At 54.6% G+C, this 24,169-nt stretch overlaps 1 protein-coding gene across 2 annotated transcripts; it reads right to left on the bottom strand.

The window, feature by feature from the left end:
* Nucleotides 1-2,906: 2,906 nt before the first annotated feature.
* On the bottom strand, nucleotides 2,907-22,895 carry LOC147119551 (interferon regulatory factor 8-like). 2 transcript variants are annotated; one of them, XM_085985125.1, is made up of 9 exons: nucleotides 22,756-22,895; nucleotides 20,271-20,448; nucleotides 18,346-18,529; nucleotides 17,382-17,482; nucleotides 16,691-16,853; nucleotides 16,071-16,130; nucleotides 12,022-12,402; nucleotides 7,268-7,383; nucleotides 2,907-4,797 (listed from the first exon to the last, which is right to left on the bottom strand). In XM_085985125.1, exons 2-9 carry the CDS (start codon nucleotides 20,445-20,447, stop codon nucleotides 4,654-4,656), a joined length of 1,326 nt encoding a protein of 441 aa, XP_085841251.1. In that variant the 5' UTR covers nucleotide 20,448; nucleotides 22,756-22,895; the 3' UTR covers nucleotides 2,907-4,653. The 2 variants fall into 2 exon arrangements, with proteins under 2 accessions (XP_085841251.1, XP_085841252.1); XM_085985126.1 differs by having other exon boundaries at nucleotides 16,691-16,850.
* Between the last annotated feature and the right edge of the window lie 1,274 nt (nucleotides 22,896-24,169).

Raw genomic sequence — 24,169 nt, 5'->3', positions numbered from 1 at the left:
TTCCTTGGGATGTCTGGCCTGCTATTTTCTTCGACTGTAAATACTGATGCAAAGTCATTATTCAACCTGTCCGCCATTTCCTTATTACCATTGACAATATCACTGCTTTCAGTTTTTAAGGGGCCAACAATGCTCCTGACCACCCTCTTTTCCTAATTGTAAAAAAAAGTGTTGATTTTGATATCCCTTGCAATGTCTTTTCATACTCCCTTTTTGTAGCTCTGTCTGCTTTGTCACCCTTTGCTGTTCTTTGTATCTCTCGCGTTCTCTAGGATCTGTGCTAGTTTTTGCATTTTTGTATGCTTTAGTCGAGCATGGTTTTATGAAAGGGAAATCATGTTTGACAAATTTGCTGGAGTTCTTTGAGGATGCAATGAGCAGGGTGGATAAAGGGGAACCAGTAGATGTGGTGTATTTGGATTTCCAGAAGGCATTCGATAAGGTGCCACACAAAACGTTACCGCACAACAAGAGCTCACGGGGTTGGGGGTAATATTTTGACATGGATAGAGGATTGGCTAACTAACAGAAAACAGAGAGTCAGGGTAAATGGATAATTTTCAGGTTTACAAACTGTAACAAGTGAGGTGCCGCAGGGATCAGTGCTGGGGCCTCGGCTATTTACAATCTATATTAATGACTTGGATGAAGGGACTGAGTGTAATGTAGCCAAGTTTGCAGATGATACAAAGGTAGGTGGGAAAGCAAGTTGTGTGGAGGACGCAAAGAATCTCCAAAGGGATAGAGATAGGCTAAGTGAGTGGGCAAAAATCTGGCAGATGGAGTTTAAAGTGGGAAAATGCAAGGTTATCTACTTTGGTAGGAAAAATAAAAAAGCAAATTATTATTTAAATGGGGAGAGATTACAAAATGCTGAGGTACAGAGGGATCTGGGGGTCCTTGTACATGAATCACAAAAAGTGAGCATGCAGGTACAGCAAGTAATTAGGAAGGGAAATGGAATGTTGGCCTTTATTGCAAAGGGAATGAGTATAAAAGTAGGGAAGTCCTGTTACAACTGTACAGGGTATTGGTGAGACCACACCTGGAGTACTGCGTACAGTTTTGGTCTTATTTAAGGAAGGATATACTTGCATTGGAGGCAGTTCAGAGACGATTCACTAGGTTGATTCCTGAGATGAGGGGTTTGACGTATGAAGAAAGGTTGAGCAGGTTGGGCCTATACTCATTGGAGTTTAGAAGAATGAGAGGGGATCTTATTGAAACATATAAGATTCTGAGGGGGTTTGACAAGGTAGATGCTGAGAGGATGTTTCCCCTTGTGGGGGAATCTAGAACTAGGGGACATAGTTTCAGAATAAGTCGGCACCCTTTTAAATCGGAAATGAGGAGGAATTTCTTCTCTCAGAGGGTCGTGAATCTTTGGAATTCCCTTCCCCAGAGAGCTGTGGAGGCGGAGTCACTGAATATATTTAAGGTGGAGATAGACAGATTTTTGAACGATAAGGGAGTCAAGGGTTATGGGGAGCGGGCAGGGAAGTGGAGTTGAGGCCAAGATCAGATCAGCCATGATCTTATTGAATGGCGGAGCAGGCTCGAGGGGCCGAATGACCCACTCTTGCTCCTACACCTTATGCTCCTTTAGTTTTACGCTGTCCCTCACCTCTTTAGTCGTCCATGGCTGTTTTTTGGGAAGTAGTGCTCTTGCCCCTCAGGGGGTATAAACTGGTTCTCTATCACCTTACATTCTTTCCCCACTGATCTTCTGTCATTTTACCCATTAACAGATTTGCCCAGTTTACCGTGGACAGTCTCTGCCTCATCCCGTTGAAGTTGGCCTTTCCCAAATGGAGTCATAGAGTCATAACGGCACAGAAGGAGGCCATGCGGCCCATCGAGTCCGTGCCGGCTCTCTGTAGAACAATCTAGTCAGTCCCATTCCCCCGCTCTATCCCCGTAGCCCTGCAAGTATTTCCCTCAAGTGCCTATCCAGTCTCCCCTCGAAAACACTGAGTGTCTCCGCTTCCGTCGGCAGCGAGTTCCAGGTCCTCACAACTCGCTGCGTAAAAAAGTTTTTCCTCACGTCCCCCTGTATCTCTTGCCCAAAACCTTAAATCTGTGTCCCCTAGTCCTTGTACCATCAACTAGTGGGAACAGCCTTTCCCCGTCTAGCCTCTCCAAACCTGTCATAATCTTGTACACCTCTATCAAATCACCCCTCAACCTCCTTTGCTCTAATGAAAACAAATCCAGCTTCTCCAACCTGTCCTTGTAGCGAAGATCCCCCATCCCCAGAACCATTCTGGTAAATCTCCTCTGCACCCTCTCGAGGGCCTTCACATCCTTCCTAAAGTGTGGTGACCGGAACTGGACGCAATACTCCAGTTGTGGCCTAACCAGCGCTTTATAAAGGTTCAGCATAACTTCTCTACCTTTGTACTCAATACCCCTATTTATGAAGCCCAAGATCCCATATACTAGAATCTTAGTATCTGTTTCGCGTCGCTCCCTTTCAAACACAACGTTGAACTCTATCATGTTATGATCGTTATTAGATAAATGTTCACGCGCTGTTAGGCTGTTAACTAAATCTGGCTCATTACTAAATCTAACATGGCCTGCACCCTTGTTGGTTCTAGGACATATTGTTGCAGAAAACTATCCCGGGCTCACTTGAGAAATTCGCTAGCTTTCGAACATATGTGTGAGTATGCAGACATGTGGGTGAATAGGGCGCTGGGGAGACGTGAGTGAGGACAGGTGAGCTCTGGGCTGTGATGCCCACATGGTCGAATGCCTGCCTGCACTCAGTGTCTGAGCTCAGGCCAGTGGGTGTGCGGTACCGGAGGGCAGCCAGTGCCTGTGGATCCCATACCTCTCCCCACGAGGAGTCAGGGCCTTCAGGAGAGGCGGGCGAGAGAGAGCAACCAAAATCGCACAAGATAAAGATTGAAAAGTCCTTTAATATTTATTATGAAATTCTTGACAGGATTAAAAACACAGACCTTTCCCTTCACATTATATTCATCCCCCAGGACACTCGCTCCTCATACATCCAGAGACCCACTTCACAAGGGGGGAGAGGGGGGTCTCAATCAGCCGGGAGAGGGCAGGAACTCCGGGTGAGGGCCGAGGGCTTCAGGACAAGGGGTCTCGGGGTGGGGGGGTCAGGGGTCAATCCCAGCGAGACCGAGCCTGGGAGTGGGGGAGAGGAGGAGGGAGAGGGAATGGGAGAGAGAGGGAGGGGGGTGCTGAGTCAGGTTCTGTGAGGACAGATCGAGGGCTGGGAGTGGGAGAGAGGAGGAGGCAGAGAGGGAGGGAGGGAGGAGGAGGCAGAGAGGGAGGGAGGGAGGAGGAGGCAGAGAGGGAGGGAGGGAGGAGGAGGCAGAGAGGGAGGGAGGGAGGAGGAGGCAGAGAGGGAGGGAGGGAGGAGGAGGCAGAGAGGGAGGAGGAGGCAGAGAGGGAGGGAGGGAGGAGGAGGCAGAGAGGGAGGGAGGGAGGAGGAGGCAGAGAGGGAGGAGGAGGCAGAGAGGGAGGGAGGGAGGAGGAGGCAGAGAGGGAGGGAGGGAGAGGGAGAGAGATGGAGGGACAGAGGGAGAGGGAGAGAGATGGAGGGACAGAGGGAGAGAGATGGAAGGGGTGGGAAGGAGAGTATGAGAGAGAGGGAGGGTGGGTGGATCCCGGTTTTGCGCGCGTCAGGGGCATGGGAGTGAGGGAGAGAGAGAGGGAGGGAGGGAGAGGGAGTAAGATGGAGGGAGGGAGGGAGATGGAGGGACCAAGGGAAGGAGGGAGGGAGAGAGAGAGAGAGAGGGAGGGTGGGCGAGTGGGTGGAGTCAGGTTCTGCGAGAGCCAGGGGCCTGGGAGTGGGGAGAGAGAGAGGGAGGAAGGGAGAAAGAGAGGGAGGGAGGGAGGGAGGGAGAGGGAGAGTGGGTGGAGTCTGGTTCTACGAGAACCAGGAGCAATGGCGAGAGAGTAAAAAAATAAAGCATAAGGCATGTGATGGAAGTTGGGAGCAGTAACACAGCTGTAGATACGCAACTGACCGTTCTTGTAAGTAAGTTAATGTTAAACATACGACGTGGACGTGGAGATCAAATCACTAAAAGCTACTGGACAGGTACAAAAAAATACTTAAATAGGCTAATGGAATGTAGCCCTTTAACTCGAGGGCTGGAGTATGAAGGGGTGGAAGTGATGCTTCAGCTGTACAGAGCTCTGGTCAGACCCCATCTGGAGAACCGCGTTCGGTTCTGGGCACTGAACGGGTGAGGGGGGGGGCGACCAGCTCACCCCACTAGGCCCCCGCCCGTCCTCGGGGTGAAAGGTCATGATTACAGACGGTCGGGCTGAGGGCGGTGTTAAACAATTTTTAAAAATCGCTTCCCCCTCCCTCCCTCAACCCCTGCCATCCTCCCCCCCACCCCCCCGGGCCCGTGGTCTCCCCATGCGGGCTGGTCGGTAATGCAGAAACTCCTCCGTCGTCACGGCGATGGGCCTATTTACAAAGGCGGTGGGGGGGGGGGGGGTGAAAAAAAAGAGGCCGTCGGCCATCTTGAAGATTTCAAACTCGATTCTTTTTCCTCCCCCTCCCCTCCACCTCACCACCGATCTCCGATAAGTCCGGCATTCGACCGTGGGGTGCGGCGGCCTTGGCGAGGGGAGGGGCAGGACCGTGGTTGCTGGCCTTCCCGGTTACGAGATCCCGTACAGGCTGGTGGAGATCTCGCGAAAGGCGTGGGAGAATCGGTCGCTGAAGTTCTCGCTGAGGAGGATGAAGGAGGCATCCTGGATCTCCACTTCACGGTCGAGCAGATGTTGGGCGGCAACCTGGTGGATCTGCAAAGGGGGAGGGGGGAAAAGGAGAAGGACAAACATCACCGAGGGTCCAGGCCAAGAGGGAAGGCGGGGGTGGGGGAGGGGCTGGTGGGAATCACAATCGTGTGGGGTCTGCCCCCCCCCCCAGAGTCCTGTCTGTACTGCCTATGCACGAGGGGAAACGGGGCCCAGGTGGCAGGGGTGGGGTCAGCGCTTTCCCCATCCACTGAGACTCTCAGCGCTCTGGGAGTGTTGGATGGGACAGTGACCAGGTGATATTTTCCCACTGGGGTCCGATACAGCTGTTTTCTCACTGGGTCCGATACAGCTGTTTTCTCACTGGGTCCGTTCCAGCTGTTTTCTCACTGGGGTCCGATACAGCTGTTTTCTCACTGGGGTCCGATACAGCTGTTTTCTCACTGCGGTCCGATACAGCTGTTTGCTCACTGGGGTCCAATACAGCTGTTTTCTCACTACGGTCCGTTACAGCTGTTTTCTCACTGGGGTCCGATACAGCTGTTTTCTCATTGGGGTCCAATACAGCTGTTTTCTCACTGCGGTCCGTTACAGCTGTTTTCTCACTGGGGTCCGATACAGCTGTTTTCTCACTGGGTCCGATACAGCTGTTTTCTCACTGCGGTCCGATACAGCTGTTTTCTCACTGAGGTCCGATACAGCTGTTTTCTCACTGGGGTCCGATACAGCTGTTTTCTCACTGAGGTCCAATACAGCTGTTTTCTCACTGGGGTCCGATACAGCTGTTTTCTCACTGGGGTCCAATACAGCTGTTTTCTCACTGGGGTCCGATACAGCTGTTTTCTCACTGGGATCCGTTACAGCTGTTTTCTCACTGGGGTCCGATACAGCTGTTTTCTCACTGGGTCCGATACAGCTGTTTTCTCACTGGGCCGATACAGCTGTTTTCTCACTGCAGTCCGATACAGCTGTTTTCTCACTGGGGTCCAATACAGCTGTTTTGTCACTGGGGCCGATACAGCTGTTTTCTCACTGGGGTCCGTTACAGCTGTTTTCTCACTGGGGTCCGTTACAGCTGTTTTCTCACTGGGTCTGATACAGCTGTTTTCTCACTGGGTCCGATACAGCTGTTTTCTCGCTGCGGTGCTATACAGCTGTTTTCTCACTGGGGTCCGATATAACTGTTTTCTCGCTGGGGTCCGATACAGCTGTTTTCTTATCTGGGGTCCATTACAGCTGTTTTCTCACTGGGGTCCGATACAGCTGTTTTCTCACTGGGGTCCGATACAGCTGTTTTCTCACTGGGGTCCAATACAGCTGTTTTCTCGCTGGAGTCCGATACAGCTTTTTTCTCACTGGGGATCGATACAGCTGTTTTCTCACTGGGGTCCGATACAGCTGTTTTCTCACTGGGGTCCGATACAGCTGTACTCAATGGGGATCGATACAGCTGTTTTCTCACTGGGGTCCGATACAGCTGTTTTCTCACTGGGGTCCGATACAGCTGTTTTCTCACTGGGCCGATACAGCTGTTTTCTCACTGGGGTCTGTTACAGCTGTTTTCTCACTGGGGTCCGATACAGCTGTTTTCTCACTGGGGTCCAATACAGCTGTTTTCTCACGGGGTCCGATACAGCTGTTATCTCACTGGGGTCCGATACAGCTGTTTTCTCACTGCGGTCCGATACAGCTGTTTTCTCACTGGGGTCCGATACAGCTGTTTTCTCACTGGGGTCCAATGCAGCTGTTTTCTCACTGGGGTCCGATACAGCTGTTTTCTCACTGCGGTCCGATGCAGCTGTTTTCTCACTGGGGTCCGATACAGCTGTTTTCTCACTGGGGTCCAATGCAGCTGTTTTCTCACTGGGGTCCGATACAGCTGTTTTCTCACTGCGGTCCGATGCAGCTGTTTTTTTGGCGAATCTCATTGGTTCCCACGGCATGGCCAAAGGGACGATACCACGGCCTGGTGAGGGAGGGGAGAAGGGGGAGGAGTTGCCTGACCTCAGCCGCTTTAACCGGAAGCCGGGACCTGAAATGACGCCCTCTCTCCTCGAGTGGCCACCCTTGCCTGTCAGACCAGGTGGCCGGCAGGGCGTTCTGTCGTGGGGTGGGGCAACACAGACCGGCGGGGGAGTGATGATGGAGCCTGGGTTCTTCCCGCTCTCTGTGGGGCTCAGTACCATGCTGATGTGCACACCGAGACACTGGGGATGGGGATGGGGTGGGGCAGGAGGGGTGACAGGAGAGGTGGACTTAACCATTTTGTTTCCGCTCTTTAAACACTGTCAGATTGATGCGGTCCCCATCTCTTGTTCACATGGTTCGCCCACCCCAAGTCCATGACGCAACAGCCTGGAGAACCAATGGTGCGAGGAGAATAGCCTGAGATTGGGTGGAAGGGAGCATTAATAAGCTTGGGGAGGGGTCAGAGTTGGATTCAGTCAACATTGAGCCACGAACTGGCATTAGGATGTGTGGGGGTGTGGCGAGGCGGGGGGTGAAGGTTCCTCACCTGCACGGTGATCAGCTTGTCGGCCATAGAATCTGTCGCCGTGAGTTCTTCGCCGAAGCACAATGTCACCCGGTACTCCGGGGCAACCCCGCCCTCCACGTGGTACTGCTCCAGCTCTATGGCAAATTCACAAGCTGCATTAGTATCGCCCGCTTCCTGCTTCCACACCATATATCCCACCTCCCCGCACCGCCCTCCCAACCCCACACACACATAAACACAAAACCCCCCACACACAAACCCTCGCACACACAAACCCTCGCGCGCACACAGAAACCCCCGCGCGCACACACAAACCCTCGCGCGCACACACAAGCCCTCGCGCGCGCACAAACCCTCGCGCGCACACAAACAAACCCTCGCGCACACACAAACCCTCGCGCGCACACACAACCCTCGTGCGCACACAAACCCTCGCGCACACAAACAAACCCTCACACACACACACAAACCCTCACATGCACACAACCCTCGCACACACACAAACCCCTCGCACACACAAACCCTCGCGCACGCACACACAAACACTCATGCGCGCGCGCACACAAACTCTGGTGCACGCGCGCGCACAAATCCTGGCGCGCGTGCACAAATCCTGGCGCGCACGCGCGCACACACACACAAACCCTGGCGCGCACACCAACCTTGGCACGCGCGCACACACAAACCCTGGCGCGCGCCCGCACAAACCCTGGCGCACGCGCCCGCACAAACCCTGGCGCGCGCGCACCCGCACAAACCCTGGCGCGCGCGCTCACACGCACAATCCCTGGCGCGCGTGCACACGCACAAACCCTGGCGCGCGCGCACCCACACCAACCCTGGCGCGCGCACACACGCATGAACCCTGGCGCACGCACACACGCACGAACCCTGGCGCACGCGCGCACACAAACCCTGACAGGCGCACAGCAACCCTGGCCCGCGCGCGCGCAGCCGCACAAGCCCTGGCGCACGAGCACTCGCACAAACCCTGGCGCGCGCGCGCACCCGCACAAACCCTGGCACGCGCGCGCACACGCACAAACCCAGGCGCGCGTGCGCACACCCGCACAAAACCTGGCGTGCACACACGCACAAACCCTGGCGCGTGCACGCACGCACAAACCCTGGCGCACACAAATCCTGCCGTGCGCCCCCACAAACACTGGCGCGTGCGCAGCCGCACAAGCCCTGGCACGTGCGCGCACACGCGCAAACCCTGGCGCGCGCGCGCACACGCACAAACCCTGGCGCGCGCACACGCACAAACCCTGGCGTGTGCGCACACGCACAAATCCTCACTCACACAAACCCTCGCACACACACACAAACCCTCACACACACAAACACAAACCCTCACACACACACACACACAAACCCTCGCACACACACAAACCCTCACACACACACACACAAACCCTCACACACACAAACCCTCACACACACACAAACCCTCACACACACACACAAACCCTCGCACACACAAACCCTCACACACACAAACCCTCACACACACAAACCCTCACACACACACAAACCCTCACACACACACACACACAAACCCTCACACACACACAAACCCTCACACACACACACACACAAACCCTCACACACAAACCCTCACACACACACACAAACCCTCACACACACACACAAACCCTCACACACACAAACCCTCACACACACAAACCCTCACACACACACAAACCCTCACACACACAAACACAAACCCTCGCACACACACAAACCCACACACACACACACACAAACCCTCACACACACACACACACACAAACCCTCACACACACACACACACAAACCCTCACACACACACAACCCCTCACACACACACAACCCCTCACACACACACAAACCCTCACACACACACACCCTCACACACACAAACCCTCACACACACACACACAAACCCTCACACACACACACACAAACCCTCACACACACACACAAACCCTCACACACACACACAAACCCTCACACACACACACAAACCCTCACACACACACACACAAACCCTCACACACACACACAAACCCTCACACACACACACACAAACCCTCACACACACACACACAAACCCTCACACACACACACCCTCACACACAGAAACCCTCACACACAGAAACCCTCACACACACACAAACCCTCACACACACAAACCCTCACACACAAAACCTCACACACACACACACACAAACCCTCACACACACACACACACACACAAACCCTCACACACACACAAACCCTCACACAGAAACCCTCACACACGCACACACAAACCCTCACACACACACAAACCCTCACACACACACACACAAACCCTCACACACACACACACAAACCCTCACACACACACAAACCCTCACACACAGAAACCCTCACACACACACACACAAACCCTCACACACACACACACAAACCCTCATCACACACACAAACCCTCACACACACACAAACCCTCACACACACACACACAAACCCTCACACACACACACACAAACCCTCACACACACACAAACCCTCACACACACACACAAACCCTCACACACACACACACAAACCCTCACACACAAACCCTCACACACACACACACACAAACCCTCACACACACAAACCCTCACACACACAAACCCTCACACACACAAACCCTCACACACACACAAACCCTCACACACACACAAACCCTCACACACACAAACCCTCACACACACACAAACCCTCACACACACACACACAAACCCTCACACACACACACACAAACCCTCACACACACACAAACCCTCACACACAGAAACCCTCACACACACACACACAAACCCTCACACACACACACACAAACCCTCATCACACACACAAACCCTCACACACACACAAACCCTCACACACACACAAACCCTCACACACACACACACAAACCCTCACACACAAACCCTCACACACACACACACACAAACCCTCACACACACACAAACCCTCACACACACACACACAAACCCTCACACACAAACCCTCACACACACACACACACAAACCCTCACACACACAAACCCTCACACACACACAAACCCTCACACACACACAAACCCTCACACACACACAAACCCTCACACACACACAAACCCTCACACACACAAACCCTCACACACACAAACCCTCACACACACACAAACCCTCACACACACACAAACCCTCACACACACACACACACAAACCCTCACACACACACAAACCCTCACACACACACAAACCCTCACACACACACACACAAACCCTCACACACACAAACCCTCACACACACACAAACCCTCACACACACACAAACCCTCACACACACACACAAACCCTCACACACACACAAACCCTCACACACACAAACCCTCACACACACACAAACCCTCACACACACACACACAAACCCTCACACACACACAAACCCTCACACACACACACACAAACCCTCACACACACACACACACAAACCCTCACACACACACACACAAACCCTCACACACAAACCCTCACACACACACACACACAAACCCTCACACACACAAACCCTCACACACACAAACCCTCACACACACACAAACCCTCACACACACACAAACCCTCACACACACACAAACCCTCACACACACACACACAAACCCTCACACACACACAAACCCTCACACACACACACAAACCCTCACACACACACACACACAAACCCTCACACACACACACACAAACCCTCACACACAAACCCTCACACACATACACACACAAACCCTCACACACACACACACACACAAACCCTCACACACACACACAAACCCTCACCCGTTCACACAAGTTCATAGGGGTAAAAAATGGGGCGCTACCTCCACCGGGGCGCTAATTTAAGCGCCCCGAAAAAGTTAGCGACCCGCGGCCGATTTGCCCAGGTAGTGCCCCGAGAGGGATGAGGGGCGCTGCGAGCCAATATCGCGGCGCTATGTGCCGCAACGGGTACTGCAGGCTTTCCTCTCCTTATTAAAGGGGAGGGGCCTGGCGCAGCGTGTCCCGGCGCCCAGCTGGGCCACCAGGGATCGGGAGGGCCGGCAAACGAGCCCGGCACTCAAGAGGCATTCCAGGCTCACGGCGAGCAGCCGGGGGCAGGTGCTGGTAGGCGGCCAGCAACAAAAATGGCCGCCCGCCACCTCCCCTTCAACTAGCGCCACACCGGCCGCTGTTAGGCCCCCCTGACCTCGTCGGACATAGCGTTCGGCGGTAAGGCGGGGGGCTCCACCCAGTCTTGCGAGCGGGGCGCTGCGCACGGCGATGATGTCATCGGCGGCGGCGCAGTGCTGCGCAGCGCTAACGGTTAGCGCCGCTGCTAACCTCCCGCTGAATTTGACGGGGGGCGTTAACGGCGCCGCACCCGGGTGCGAGTTGCTTTGTGTCTAAGAGGGCGCTATTGGGAGGCACAAATCAACCGAATTTAGCCCCCATAGCCTTTAAAACTCATGCGCAAACACTCACTCAAAAACACACACACACACAAACAGAAACAAACAAACACACAGCTTATTTCCTGTTGTCATTTTCTCCCTCACACTTTTATCTTTACATTTTCCCATTTCACAGGAGACTGGTCAATCCATTTCCTGCCCCTCCCCTTGCGGTGAAGCCGCTCAGAACGTTTCCCAAGCTCCAGACACGATACAAGTGCCGGGGGTGGGGTTTGTGGTGGAGTTTCCGCCCCCTCCCCACTCTCCCCGGCCGATAATTACCCTGCTCGAACTTCTTGCGGTCGAACAGCTTCTCCACCTTCTCGCGCTCCAGCTTGTTGGGCCGGTCGGGGCAGAGGGCGCAGGGCCCGCTCCAGAAGACCCGGCCCTGGCACAGGCGCTGGACGAAGATCCCGTGGCTGTTGCTGTCCAGCATCACACCGCGCTCCAGGAAGGTCAGCAGCACCTCCGTCGCCCGCCGCTTCTCCGGGCAGCTGATGCCGTCCGCCGGGGGGAAGCGCAGCTTCTCCATGGCCTGGGAGCCGAATGAGGCGTCGCTGCGGGACGGGGGCGGCGCCGACGAGATCTTGCAGCCATGCCGCGTCACGGTGTGGCCGACCTCGACGCCACCGTAGTGGAAGGAGATGGACATCGAGTTGGGTTCTAGGGAGGAACAAATACAACAGTGGGGTGTTAGCCAGACAGAATGGCTCCAAAAAGAATTGTTCTTTTTAATTTAGTTAGGCCTATGTGATCCGGCGAGGCCTGCCTGACCCAGCGAGGCCTGCCTGACCCAGCGACGCCTCCGTGACTCGGCGAGGCCTCCGTGACCCGGCGAGGCCTGCCTCACCCGGCGAGGCCTCCGTGACCCGGCGAGGCCTCCGTGACCTGGCGAGGCCTGCCTGACCCGGCGAAGACTCCGTGACCCGGCGAAGACTCCGTGACCCGGCGAGGCCTCCGTGACCCGGCGAGGATCCGTGACCCGGCGACGCCTCCGTGACCCGGCAAGGCCTGCCTGACCCGGCGAGGCCTGCCTGACCCGGCGAGGCCTGCCTGACCCGGCGAGACCTGCCTGACCCGGCGAGGCCTGCCTTACCCGGCGAGGCCTGCCTGACCCGGCGAGGCCTCCGTGACCCGGCGAGGCCTCCGTGACCCGGCGAGGCCTGCCTGACCCGGCGAGGCCTGCCTGACCCGGCGAGGCCTGCCTGACCCGGCGAGGATCCGTGACCCGGCGAGGCCTCCGTGACCCGGCAAGGCCTGCCTGACCCGGCGAGGCCTGCCTGACCCAGCGAGGCCTGCCTGACCCAGCGAGACCTGCCTGACCCGGCGAGGCCTGCCTTACCCGGCGAGGCCTGCCTGACCCGGCGAGACCTGCCTGACCCGGCGAGGCCTGCGTGACCCGGCAAGGCCTGCCTGACCCGGCGAGGCCTGCCTGACCCGGCGAGGCCTGTGTGACCCGGCGAGGCCTGCCTGACCCAGTGAGGCCTCTTTGAAAGAGTTATTCAATTAGTCCCACTCCTCTGCTATTCCTCCTATCCCTGCAAATATTTTCCCTTCAAGTATTTATCAACTCCCTTTTGAGTGTTACTATTGAATCTGCTTCCATCGCCCTTTCAGGCAGGGCATTCCTGATCACAACTCGCTGTGTAAAGAAAATTCTCCTCATGTCGCCTCTGGTTCTTTTGCCAAGCACCATAAATCTGTGTCCTCTGGTTACTGACCCTTCAGCCATTGGAAACAGTTTCTCCTTACTCTATCAAAACCCTTCATAATTTTGAACACTTCTATCAGATCCCCCCTTAACCTTCTCTGCTCTAAGGAGGACAATCCCAGCTTCTCCAGTCTCTCCACCTCTGTCTTAAAGATACTCGCCATGGTGTGGAGATGCCGGAGTTGGACTGGGGTGGACAAATGTAAGAAGTCACACAACACCAGGTTATAGTCCAACAGCTTTATTTGAAATCACAAGCTTTCGGAGCACTGCTCCTTCATCTGACATGATTCTCTGACTATATAAGCTGTGTCTTTATGCATTTCTCCACTTCACCTGAAGAAGGAGCAGCGCTCCGAAAGCTTGTGATTTCAAATAAAGCTGTTGGACTATAACCTGGTGTTGTGTGACTTCTTACATTTAAAGATACTCAACGACTCAGCATCCAAATTCCCTCTGAGTGAAGACATTTCTCCTCATCTCAGTCTTAAATGGCCGACCCCTTATTCTGAGACTGTGACCCCTGGTTCTGGACTCCCCAGACAGGTGAAACATCCTCCCTGTATCTACCCTGTCAGAATTTTGTATGTTTCAATGAGATCACCTCTCATTATTCCAAACTCCAGAGATTATAGGCCCATTCTACACAATCTCTCCTCATAGGACAATCTCCCCATCCCAGGAATCAGTCTGGTGAACCTTCGTTGCACTCCCTCTAAGGCAAGTATATCCTTAACTTAACTGTAAAGTAATGGCGAAGACTGTTATTCCCAGTCTGAATAGCAGGATCCATTTAAGCATAACATTGAAATGGCACAGCAGCATAAACTGAGAACACTGTTTGTCCGATTTTGAAAGACTCTTTCACTATCTGAGGTGCCAACATATTGACTCTCATTGTGTAATCAATGGCTGAGTTCTCAAATCAGAAACAAAGGTTAAACTGCAATCCAAGCTCCACGTGTTGCATACATCATCTACTTGTGGAGGTTGCATCACAAGCTGTGGGGCAAGAACGCAAGAACATGTGGAAACTGCGGGCAGATGTCATGTGACCGGATGTCACATGACTGGATGTCACACAATCAGGTGTCACATGGTCAAACCTCCAGAAATACGTTCAATCAGAGCTGGCGACTCCACCCTGCTGGGGCCTACGTGACCCAGATAAGGCCTACTCGGCCCTAGTAGGGCCTGCAAAGCCCTGGTGGGGCCTACACGACCCAGATAAGGCCTACTTGGCCCTAGTCGGGTCTACAAAGCCCTGGTGGGGCCTACACGACCCAGATAAGGCCTACTCGGCCCTACAAAGCCCTGGTGGGGCCTACACAACCCAGATAAGGCCTACTCGGCCCTAGTAGGGCCTACAAAGCCCTGGTGGGGCCTACACGACCCAGATGAGGCCTGCTTGGCCCTAGTAGGGCCTACAAAGCCCTGGTGGGGCCTACATGACCCAGATAAGACCTATTCGGCCTTAGTAGGGTCTACAAAGCCCTGGCGGGGTCTACACGTCCCAGATGAGGCCTGCATGACCCAGATGAGGCCTGGTCAGGCCTACATGATCCTAATAAATCCTGCACAACCCTGGGGGGGCCGACACGAACCTGGTGGGGCCTACACGAACCTGGTGGGGCCTACACATAGGAACATAAGAAATAGGAGCAGGAGTAGGCCATTCAGTCCTTCGAGCCTGCTCCATGGCTGATCTTCTGCCTCAACTCCATTCACCGGCCCTATCGCCATATCACTTGATGCCCTTACTAGTCAGAAATCTATCGACTTGTTTTGAATATACCCAATGACTGAGCCTCCACAACCCTCTGGGGTAGAGAATTCCAAAGATTCACCACCCTCTGTGAAGAAATTTCTTCTCATCTCAGTCCTGAATGGCCTACCCTTTATCCTGAGGCTGTGGCCCCTGGTTCTAGACTCCCCAGCCAAGGGTAACATTCTCTCAGCATCCAACCTATCAAGCCCTGTAATAATTTTGTATGCTTCAATGAGATCCCCTCTCATTCTTCTGAATTCAAGAGAATACAGGCCTAGTTTACTCAATCTCTTCTCATACGACACTCCCGCCATCCCAGGAATCAATCTCGTGAACCTTCATTGCAATCCCTCTATGGCAAGTATATCCTTCCTTAGGTAAGGAGACCCAAATTGTACATAGTGCTCCAGGTGTGGTCTCACCAAGGCACTATATAATTGGAGTAAGACGTCTTTACTCCTGTACTCAAATCCTCTTGTACATGAACTTGGTGGGGCCTATGTGACCCTAATGAGGTCTTCCTGGTCATTGTGTGGCCAATACAACCTCGTGGCGCCTGCCTGACCCCAGTGGGGCCTGCAAGACTCTAGTGAAGGTAGCCTAACTCTAGTGTGGCCTACATGATCCCAGTGAGGCCAGTGGCCCAGCCAAAGCTGGACTACTCCCAGGACCAAGTGGGGCCTGCATAATCATGCCAGGGGTGTGGTATCCCAGAACGCCAGTGAGGCCTTGCTTGATTGAAGGGCGGCACCAGGTCTCAGCATGGCACCTACCTAATGGCCACGTGCCCATCCCCTCCCCAGCCTCTTTCAAGGAGAGAGAAAAAAACTTATACCCTAAAAAATGTGTTACCTGTCTCTGGTAGGCTTGGCGACATCAGGTTGGTGAGGCTATTTGTGTAATTATTCACAACTGTCAGCAGGGAGAGAAAGAGGTAGATTTAGACTGAGGTACATACTGCCCGTCAACCCTCAACAAGGCCCCACCTGCTCCCCGCTCCTGTCCTGAAAGTGGGACCTCAGAGCCAAAACAAATTGTGTTCCTTTTAAATTAGTGAGGCATATATGTCCCATTGAGTCTACATGATCCTGGTGTGGCCTACGCGACCCTGCTCGGGGCCTAGGCAACCCTGGTCGGGGCCTAGATGACACTGGTGGAGCCTACACAACCCTGGCTGGGGCCTACGTGACCCGGGCAGGGCCTAGACGGCCCAGGTGGGGCCTATGCAACCCTCTTGGGGGCCTAGGCGACCCTGGTTGAGGCCGAGGTGACCCTGTTTGGGGCCTACGCGACCCCGGTGGGACCCACGTTCACACATGATTCAATTGCTAGGCCACTGGGTGCCCCACTCCCAGTGACCATCGCCGGCGGTGACCTTGGGCCCTGTTACCGGAGGTAAATGGGGTGGTTGCGGTCCCGAGCCCTGCCCGCAGGCCCGCGTTGGGAGTGGGCACCGTGCCCTCGGGCTCTACCTTCAGTGGTGGTGGTGGTGGGGGCTATGCTCCACTCCAGCGAGGTGCTTTCAACGGAACCTTCCTCCTGCACGGACATCTCGGAGCCAGAACTAGGATCGGAGCTGTTGTCACTCTCTTCCGCCTGCTGGGAAACGAGAGCGGGGCTGTCACTCTCCACCTGCTGGGAAACAAGAGGGCGTCACTCTTAACCTGCTGGGATTGAGTAACAGGGGGCCTCACTCTCCACCTGCTGGGAATCAAGAAGAGGTCTGTCACTCCCCACCTGCTGGGAAACAAGAGGGCGTCACTCTTAACCTGCTGGGATTGAGTAACAGGGGGCCTCACTCTCCACCTGCTGGGAACCAAGAAGAGGTCTGTCACTCCCCACCTGCTGGGAATCAAGAAGAGGTCCGTCACTCTCCACCTGCTGGGGGGAAAAAAGACCAGTAGCTTCACTCTCCACCTGCTGGGGGCGCCACTCTCTGCCTGCTGGGAAACAGCAATGGAGGGCATCACTCTTCACTCAGCTCCCCCAGTCCTGCTCCGCACAGAGCCCCTTAGCCCCGTTTCACACAGATCCCCCTACTCGCCCCCTCAGCTCTAATCGTCCCTGCAGTTAGCTCCCCACCCCCGCCTCCCGACACCCCCTCCTCCCCCGAGGAGGAGCCCCCCGGGCCCCCGACCCAGCACACGCTACCCCGCTCCTCACCTCCTCTTGTGTGGGGGAGCCGGGCTCCGATTTCATTCGCTTCGCCGTCTCGGCCCTCTTCAACTTCACGGTGCCCAGGTCGAGGTCAGCTGCTGACTTCCCTGTGAATGGAGTCCATTGAAACACACGTCAGAACGGATACACCATAGCCCCTCTCGCCGTGACACCGCTCCCTTCTTTATCTGAAGGGGCTGCTCCTCGATTTCTGGCTGCACTTCAGTCCCACGCTCCTGATCTTTGGTCACCCGGTGCGGAGGGAGAGCGGGCAGGTCGGGGGAACTTCCTGGTAGGGGAGTCCAGAACCAGGGGGTCACAGTCTAAGGATAAGGGGTAAGCCATTTAGGACAGCGATGAGGAGGAATTTCTTCACCCAGAGAGTGGTGAACCTGTGGAATTCTCTACCACAGAAGGCAGTTGAGGCCAATTCATTAAATATATTCAAGAAGGAGTTGGATATATTTCTTAAGGCTAAAGAGATCAAGGGATATGGGGAGAAGGCAGGGACAGGGTACTGAATTTGGATGATCAGCCATGATCTCATTAAATGGCGGAACAGACTCGAGGGGCCGAATGGCCTACTCCTGCTCCTATCTTCTATGTTTCTATGTAGGACAGCTCCTGGGCCTGGCCAAAGTGGCCATTAACTGATCCAGGCAGCGGGCGGTCGAGGGGGTCGTTCGGCCCAGCTGCCTGCCTCTCTTCCGTGGCCACGTTCGTGCCCGGGTGGCCCTGGAGTTGGAGCACGCGGTGTCCGCCGGCACACCCGAGGCCTTCCGCAACCGGTGGGCGCCGTGGGGGACTGGAGTGCATCATCACCCCCGGCCAATGAAATTTTAATTTAATTTGTTATGGTTCTTTTAAAGTTTTATTAGTTACAGTTTATTTGTTTTAAGAGTGCACCACAAGAAGGGTACACCGCTCCCCTCGCCGACTCGCCCCACACAAGCAGTAGGCGAGCACTCACGTTTAATGGTGTTCTCCTCCACGATCTTGTAGACTTTGTACGGTTCGGAGATGTCCAGCTGGGAGCGCTGGGGAACCTCTTCAAACTCGCAGCTCTTGTTGAGCGCGCACCTCAGTCGCGTTTTCCAGGTGGCCGGGTCCACTTTGTCTCCGTCCTTGAATTTCCCCTTGAACTTGGCCCACGCCTGTTCGGAGAGAGCTCGGCCCGTTAATGGAGACGGAGCTACCCCACACTCCCCATCGCAATCACCAAACCCAGCACCAGAATCAGACACACCCAGGTCAGGTACAGCACAGGTTAGATACAGAGTAACCATCCCTCTACACTGTCCCATCAAACACTCCCAGGGCAGGTACAGCACGGGTTAGATACAGAGTAAAGCTTCCTCTACACTGTCTCATCAAACACTCCCAGGGCAGGTACAGCACGGGTTAGATACAGAGTAAAGCTCCTTCTACACTGCCCCATCAAACACTCCCAGGGCAGGTACAGCACGGGTTAGATACAGAGTAAAGCTCCCTCTACACTGCCCCATCAAACACTCCCAGGGCAGGTACAGCACGGGTTAGATACAGAGTAAAGCTCCTTCTACACTGTCCCAGCAATCACTTCCAGTGCCTGACCCACTGACCATTACCCAACCCCCCTATCAGAGGGAGGAGACCTTCATCCCCTCTGTCCGGGGCTGGATTTGACCCCAGGTCCCAGAGGTTGAAAGGTCAGTGTCTCACCATTGGTGGCCGTGCCTTCAACTGCCTGGGCCCTAAGCTCTGGAATTCCCTCCCTAAACCTCTCCGCCTCTCTGTCCTACTTTAAGACGCTCCTTAAAACCTACCTCTTTGACCAAAGGCAGAGTATTATTTAAATGGTGATAGATTAGGAAATATTGATGTACAAAGGGAACTGGATGTCCTTGTACACCAGTCACTGAAAGCAAACATGCAGGTGCAGCAAACAGTTAGGAAGGCAAATGGTCTGTTGGCCTTCATTGCAAGAGGATTCGAGTACAGGAGCAAGGATGTCTTACTACAGTTGTACAGGGCCTTGGTGAGACCACACCTGGAGTACTGTGTGCAGTTTTGGTCTCTTTACCTCAGAAAGGATATACTTGCCATAGAGGGAGTGCAGCGAAGGTTCACCAGACTGATTCCTGGGATGGCAGGGCTGTCGTATGAGGAGAGATTGGGTCGACTAGGCCTGTATTCACTCGAGTTTAGAAGAATGAGAGGGGATCTCATTGAAACGTATAAAATTCTGACAGGGCTAGACAGACTGGATGCAGGGAGGATGTTTCCCCTGGCTGGGGGGTCTAGAACGAGGGGTCGCAGTCTGAGGATACGGGGTAGGACATTTGGGACTGAGATGAGGAGAAATTTCTTCACTCAGAGGGTGGTGAACCTGTGGAATTCTCTACCACAGAAAGCTGTGGAGGCCAAGTCACTGAATATATTTAAGAAGGAGATAGATAGACACAAAAGGCATCAAGGGGTATGGGGAGAGAGCGGGAATATGGTATTGAGATAGAGGATCAGCCATGATCATATTGAATGGCGGAGCAGGCTCGAAGGGCCGAATGGCCGACTCCTGCTCCTATTTTTCTAAACTTTTGGTCACCTGTCCTCGTATCTCCTTATGTTACTCGGTGTCAGGTTTTGTTTGTTAATCGCTCCTGTGAAGCGCCTTAGGACGTTTTACTATGTTAACGGCGCTATATAAATCAAAGTTGCTGTGATTGGGTCTGAAACTGCTGCAGAATTATTTCCTATCAATGTAAAGTTAACTGAACCCAGGGCCTGAGTGTCGCGGTCTCGATGTGGACCTTGGTGACCTCTGACCCCCTTCCCCCAGCCAAAACAGGCTCAGCCCAGGCTGAGTTCCGCCCAGTTGATTCTGGCGGGAGTAGCTGGGAGGAGGCAGCGGCGTACCTTGAAAATGGCGGCGTCCTCGTCGTGCCTGTAGTCTTGCTTGCCTGCGTGCTTCCACGGGATCCGGAACATTCCCAGCTTGCGATCCTCCCAGACCAGGCCCGGGTACAGCTTGCTGTCCACTTGCTCGATCATCCACTGCTTCAGCTTGCGGGTGCACCTCCCCCGTCCCTCCATCCTGGGCACAAAGCGGGAAAGGAACGGGAAGACCGGCGATGAGACGGGATCGCGGAGACCTGCCCGACCCCCGCGCGACCTGCCCGACCCCAGCGTGGCCTGCCCCCCCACACCCCCTGACCCCCGCGTGACCTGCCCGACCCCAGTGTGACCTCCCTAACATCCTCCCGCACTGCCCCCCCCCCATTCCCGCAGCCAACTGCGGGATGAAAGATGTTCTCCCCCTCCCCCCCCACACCACCACCAATCATATTCCTCTAATTTGACCCATGTCCCAGGGGGTGAAAGGTCAGTGTCGGATCCACTGTCCCACTCAGTCCCCCATCAGAGAGAGACCTTCATCTCCCTCTGTCTAGGGCTGGATTGGACGGCCGGATAGAGCCAGGGAGGGGGAGGGGGAAGAGGGAGGAAGGGTGGGTGAAGAGGAAATAGGGAAGAGATGGGGAGAGGGCAGGATGGGAGGGAGGGGAAGGAGGGTGGACTGGGGGAGGGGAGGAGGAAATGGGGGACGAGGAAGAAGGGCAGATGGGAAGGAGGGCAGGGATGGGAAGAGGGTGGAGGGGAGGTGTAGTGGAAGATACCCTCAGTCAACTAGTCCTGGGACTCAGTGAAGTAACTACTAACAATACTAACAATAACCAGCCCCAGGACAGTGACAGGGTAACACAAAGAATTCGACCCAACACAATCGTCGCTAAGCAAAAGGAAAAATATCTGACATATTGGGCAGAAACAACAAAAACCCAAAGCAAACTCAATTGCTACTTGGCCCTAAACAGACAATACAACATAGCTGATTACCTGACCATGGTAAAGGATAACAAACTGAGAAGAACCTTGACAAGGTACAGACTTAGTGAACATAGCCTGGCTATCGAAAAAGGCAGACACAGGCAGACCAGGCTGCCAAGAGAGGACAGGATATGCTCTCACTGCAGTCAGGGAGTGGTGGAGACAGAGATGCACTTCCTCACAGCTTGTGGAAAATATCAGGGCATCAGGGAGAATTTCTACCAAAAATTCTCACAAATATGCCCTGATTTCAGAAATCTGAATGACAACCAAAAACTCCCATTCCTACTGGGAGAGGAGAGAAGCTGTATAACACTGGCGGCACACTATGTTACAGCTTGCCATGAACAGAGGGACAACCAGTAAACTAAGAAAAGAATATATATAAACAATGCGAATGTATATTTATACACTCAGGGATATACCTGTTTATACACTGTATGAATAGAACTGCGTTTATGTGCTAAACCATAAATGTATTTTGATGCTTTGGCAACATAAGATGTAACTTATCATGCCAATAAAGCGATTTGAATTGTGAATTGTGAATTGTGGAAGATGGTGGAGGGTAGTGGAGGGGTGATGGTGGAACAGGGCGGAAGGAGGTTGGAAGTGGAAGGGGAGGAAGGGAGCAGGTGAGGGAGGGAGGAGGGGGTGAGGGGGAAGGAGGAGTGGGTGAGGGGGAGGGAGGGAGGAGAGGAGGGTAGAGGAGGGGAGGGTGGAGGGGAGGGGGGTGGAGGGGGCCTGAGTGAGGGGGCGGGAGGGAGGAGAGGAGGGTGGAGGGGAGGAGGTGGCAAGGTGGAGGGGGTGAGGGGGAGGGTGGAGGGGGCGAAGGGGAGGGAGGAGGGGGTGAGGGGGAGGGAGGAGTGGGTGAGGGGGCGGGAGCAAGGGAGGAGAGGAGGGTGGAAGGGGTTGGAGGGAGGGAGGAGAGGAGGGTGGAGGGGTGAGGGGGAGGAAGGAGGGGGCTGAGTGGAAAGGAGGGAGGAGAGGAAGGTGGAGGGGAGGAGGGTGGAGGGGACGAGGGGGAGGGAGGAGGGTGGAGGGGGTGGGGGTGAGGGGTAGGAAGGCAGGAGTGTAGAGGAGGGGAGGGTGGAGGGGCGGAGGCTGGAGGGAGGAGGGGGCGAGGGGGGGCGGGAGCGAGGGGGGAGGGTGAGAAAGGGAGGAGGAAGTTTGGAGAGGAGGGTGGAGGGTGGAGGGAGGAGGGGGCGAGGGGGGGCGGGAGCGAGGGGGGAGGGTGAGAAAGGGAGGAGGAAGTTTGGAGAGGACACGCATTGTTTACCAGACAGGAAACGAGGCAGAAAAGGGTTGCCGAGTTAGCAGAGCGGACAAAGGGTTAACCAGGTCAGCAGAACTTCAATGCTGAGCCGAACAAGCCCTCTGCCCCACAGCACCCAGCTCCCACTCCACCTCCAGCCTGTTTCATATACAGTACGTTAAACCAGAATTCCAGTTCTGGCACCGAGTCTGCCACAGGTTTAAAAATTACAGCTCGCTATTTCTCGTTTACACAACTCACTCGTCTTCCTGCTCCCGCTCCCGATGCGGCAGCAGCGGCGAAGCCCCGTTATTTGGCGGAGGTGCTCCGGGTTTGTTTCTGAGGTGCTCGGTATTCCACAGCACCCAGCGTTGGCTCCAAGTGTTAACTGCAGGCTACAGCTTCCCGCCCCTTTTTTATAGACTCGACTCAGTCACCAGCTTTCCAAGAAATCACGTGACTATCTCACCAAAGGCCCTGTCGTCACACAAGCTGTAAGTGGGCCTGTAGAGGGAGCACTTCACACTCAATCACTCCAAAACATACACACACACGCACACACCCAGGTACACACACACACAATCAGCTCATGCTCTTTCTTCTTCTTAGGAACCGAGGATGACTTGCTTCCACACTAAAAATGAGTTCTCAGGTGACTGATGAGTCCAATGCGGGACCTACAGTCTCTGTCCCAGGTGGGGCAGACAGTGGTTGAAGGGGCGGGAGGGTGGGGTGCTTGGGTTGACGTGCGCTCCTTGTGTTGTCTGCGCTTGGCTTCCACTTGCTCCCGGCGAAGAGACTCGAGGTGTTCGGCGCCTTCCCGGATACTTCTCCACTTTGTGTGGTCTTGGGCCAGGGATTCCCAGGTGTCGGTGGGGATGTTACACTTTTCCAAGGAGGCTTTGAAAGTGTCCTTGAAGCGTTTCCTCTGCCCACCTGGGGCTCTCTTGCCGTGTCGGAGCTCCGAGTAGAGCGCTTGTTTTGGGAGTCTCGTATCGGGCATGCGGACAATGTGACCCGTCCATTGGAGCTGATTGAGCGTGATCAAAGCTTCGATGCTGGGGATGTTGGCCTGAGCAAGAACACTGACGTTGGTGCGCCTATCCTGCCAATGGATTTGCAGGATCTTGTGGAGGCAGCGTTGGTGGTACCTCTCCAGTGCTTTGAGGTGCCTGCTGTACGTGGTCCATGTCTCTGAGGCATACAGCAGGGCGGGTATCACTGCTGCTCTGTAGACCATGAGCTTAGTGCCGGGTTTGAGGTCCTGGTCTTCAAACACTCTCTTCCTCAGGCGACCGAAGGCTGCACTGGCACACTGAAGGCAGTGTTGGACTTCGCCATCGACGACTGCCCTTGTTGACAGTAGGCTCCCGAGGTATGGAAAGTGGTCCACGTTGACCAAGGCCTTGTCGTGGATTTTGATAATTGGGGGGCAGTACTGTGTGGCGGGGGCAGGTTGGTAGAGGACCTTTGTCTTACGGATGTTTAGTGTAAGGCCTATGCTGTCGTATGCTTCGGTGAAGGTGTTGATGATGGTTTGAAGTTCGACCTCTGAGTGAGTGCAGACGCAAGCATCGTCTGCATACTGTAATTCGACGACAGAGGATGGGACGACCTTGGATCTGGACTAGAGGCGACGGAGGTTGAACAGTTTCCTGTTTGTTCTGTAAATTAG

Source organism: Somniosus microcephalus, chromosome 4, assembly GCF_052327205.1.
Source record: "Somniosus microcephalus isolate GS21.2 chromosome 4, FLI_Smic_1.0, whole genome shotgun sequence".
Lineage (NCBI taxonomy): Eukaryota > Metazoa > Chordata > Chondrichthyes > Squaliformes > Somniosidae > Somniosus > Somniosus microcephalus.
The sequence above is the reverse complement of the archived record's forward strand: the minus strand, read 5'-3'. Positions and strand labels throughout refer to the sequence as shown.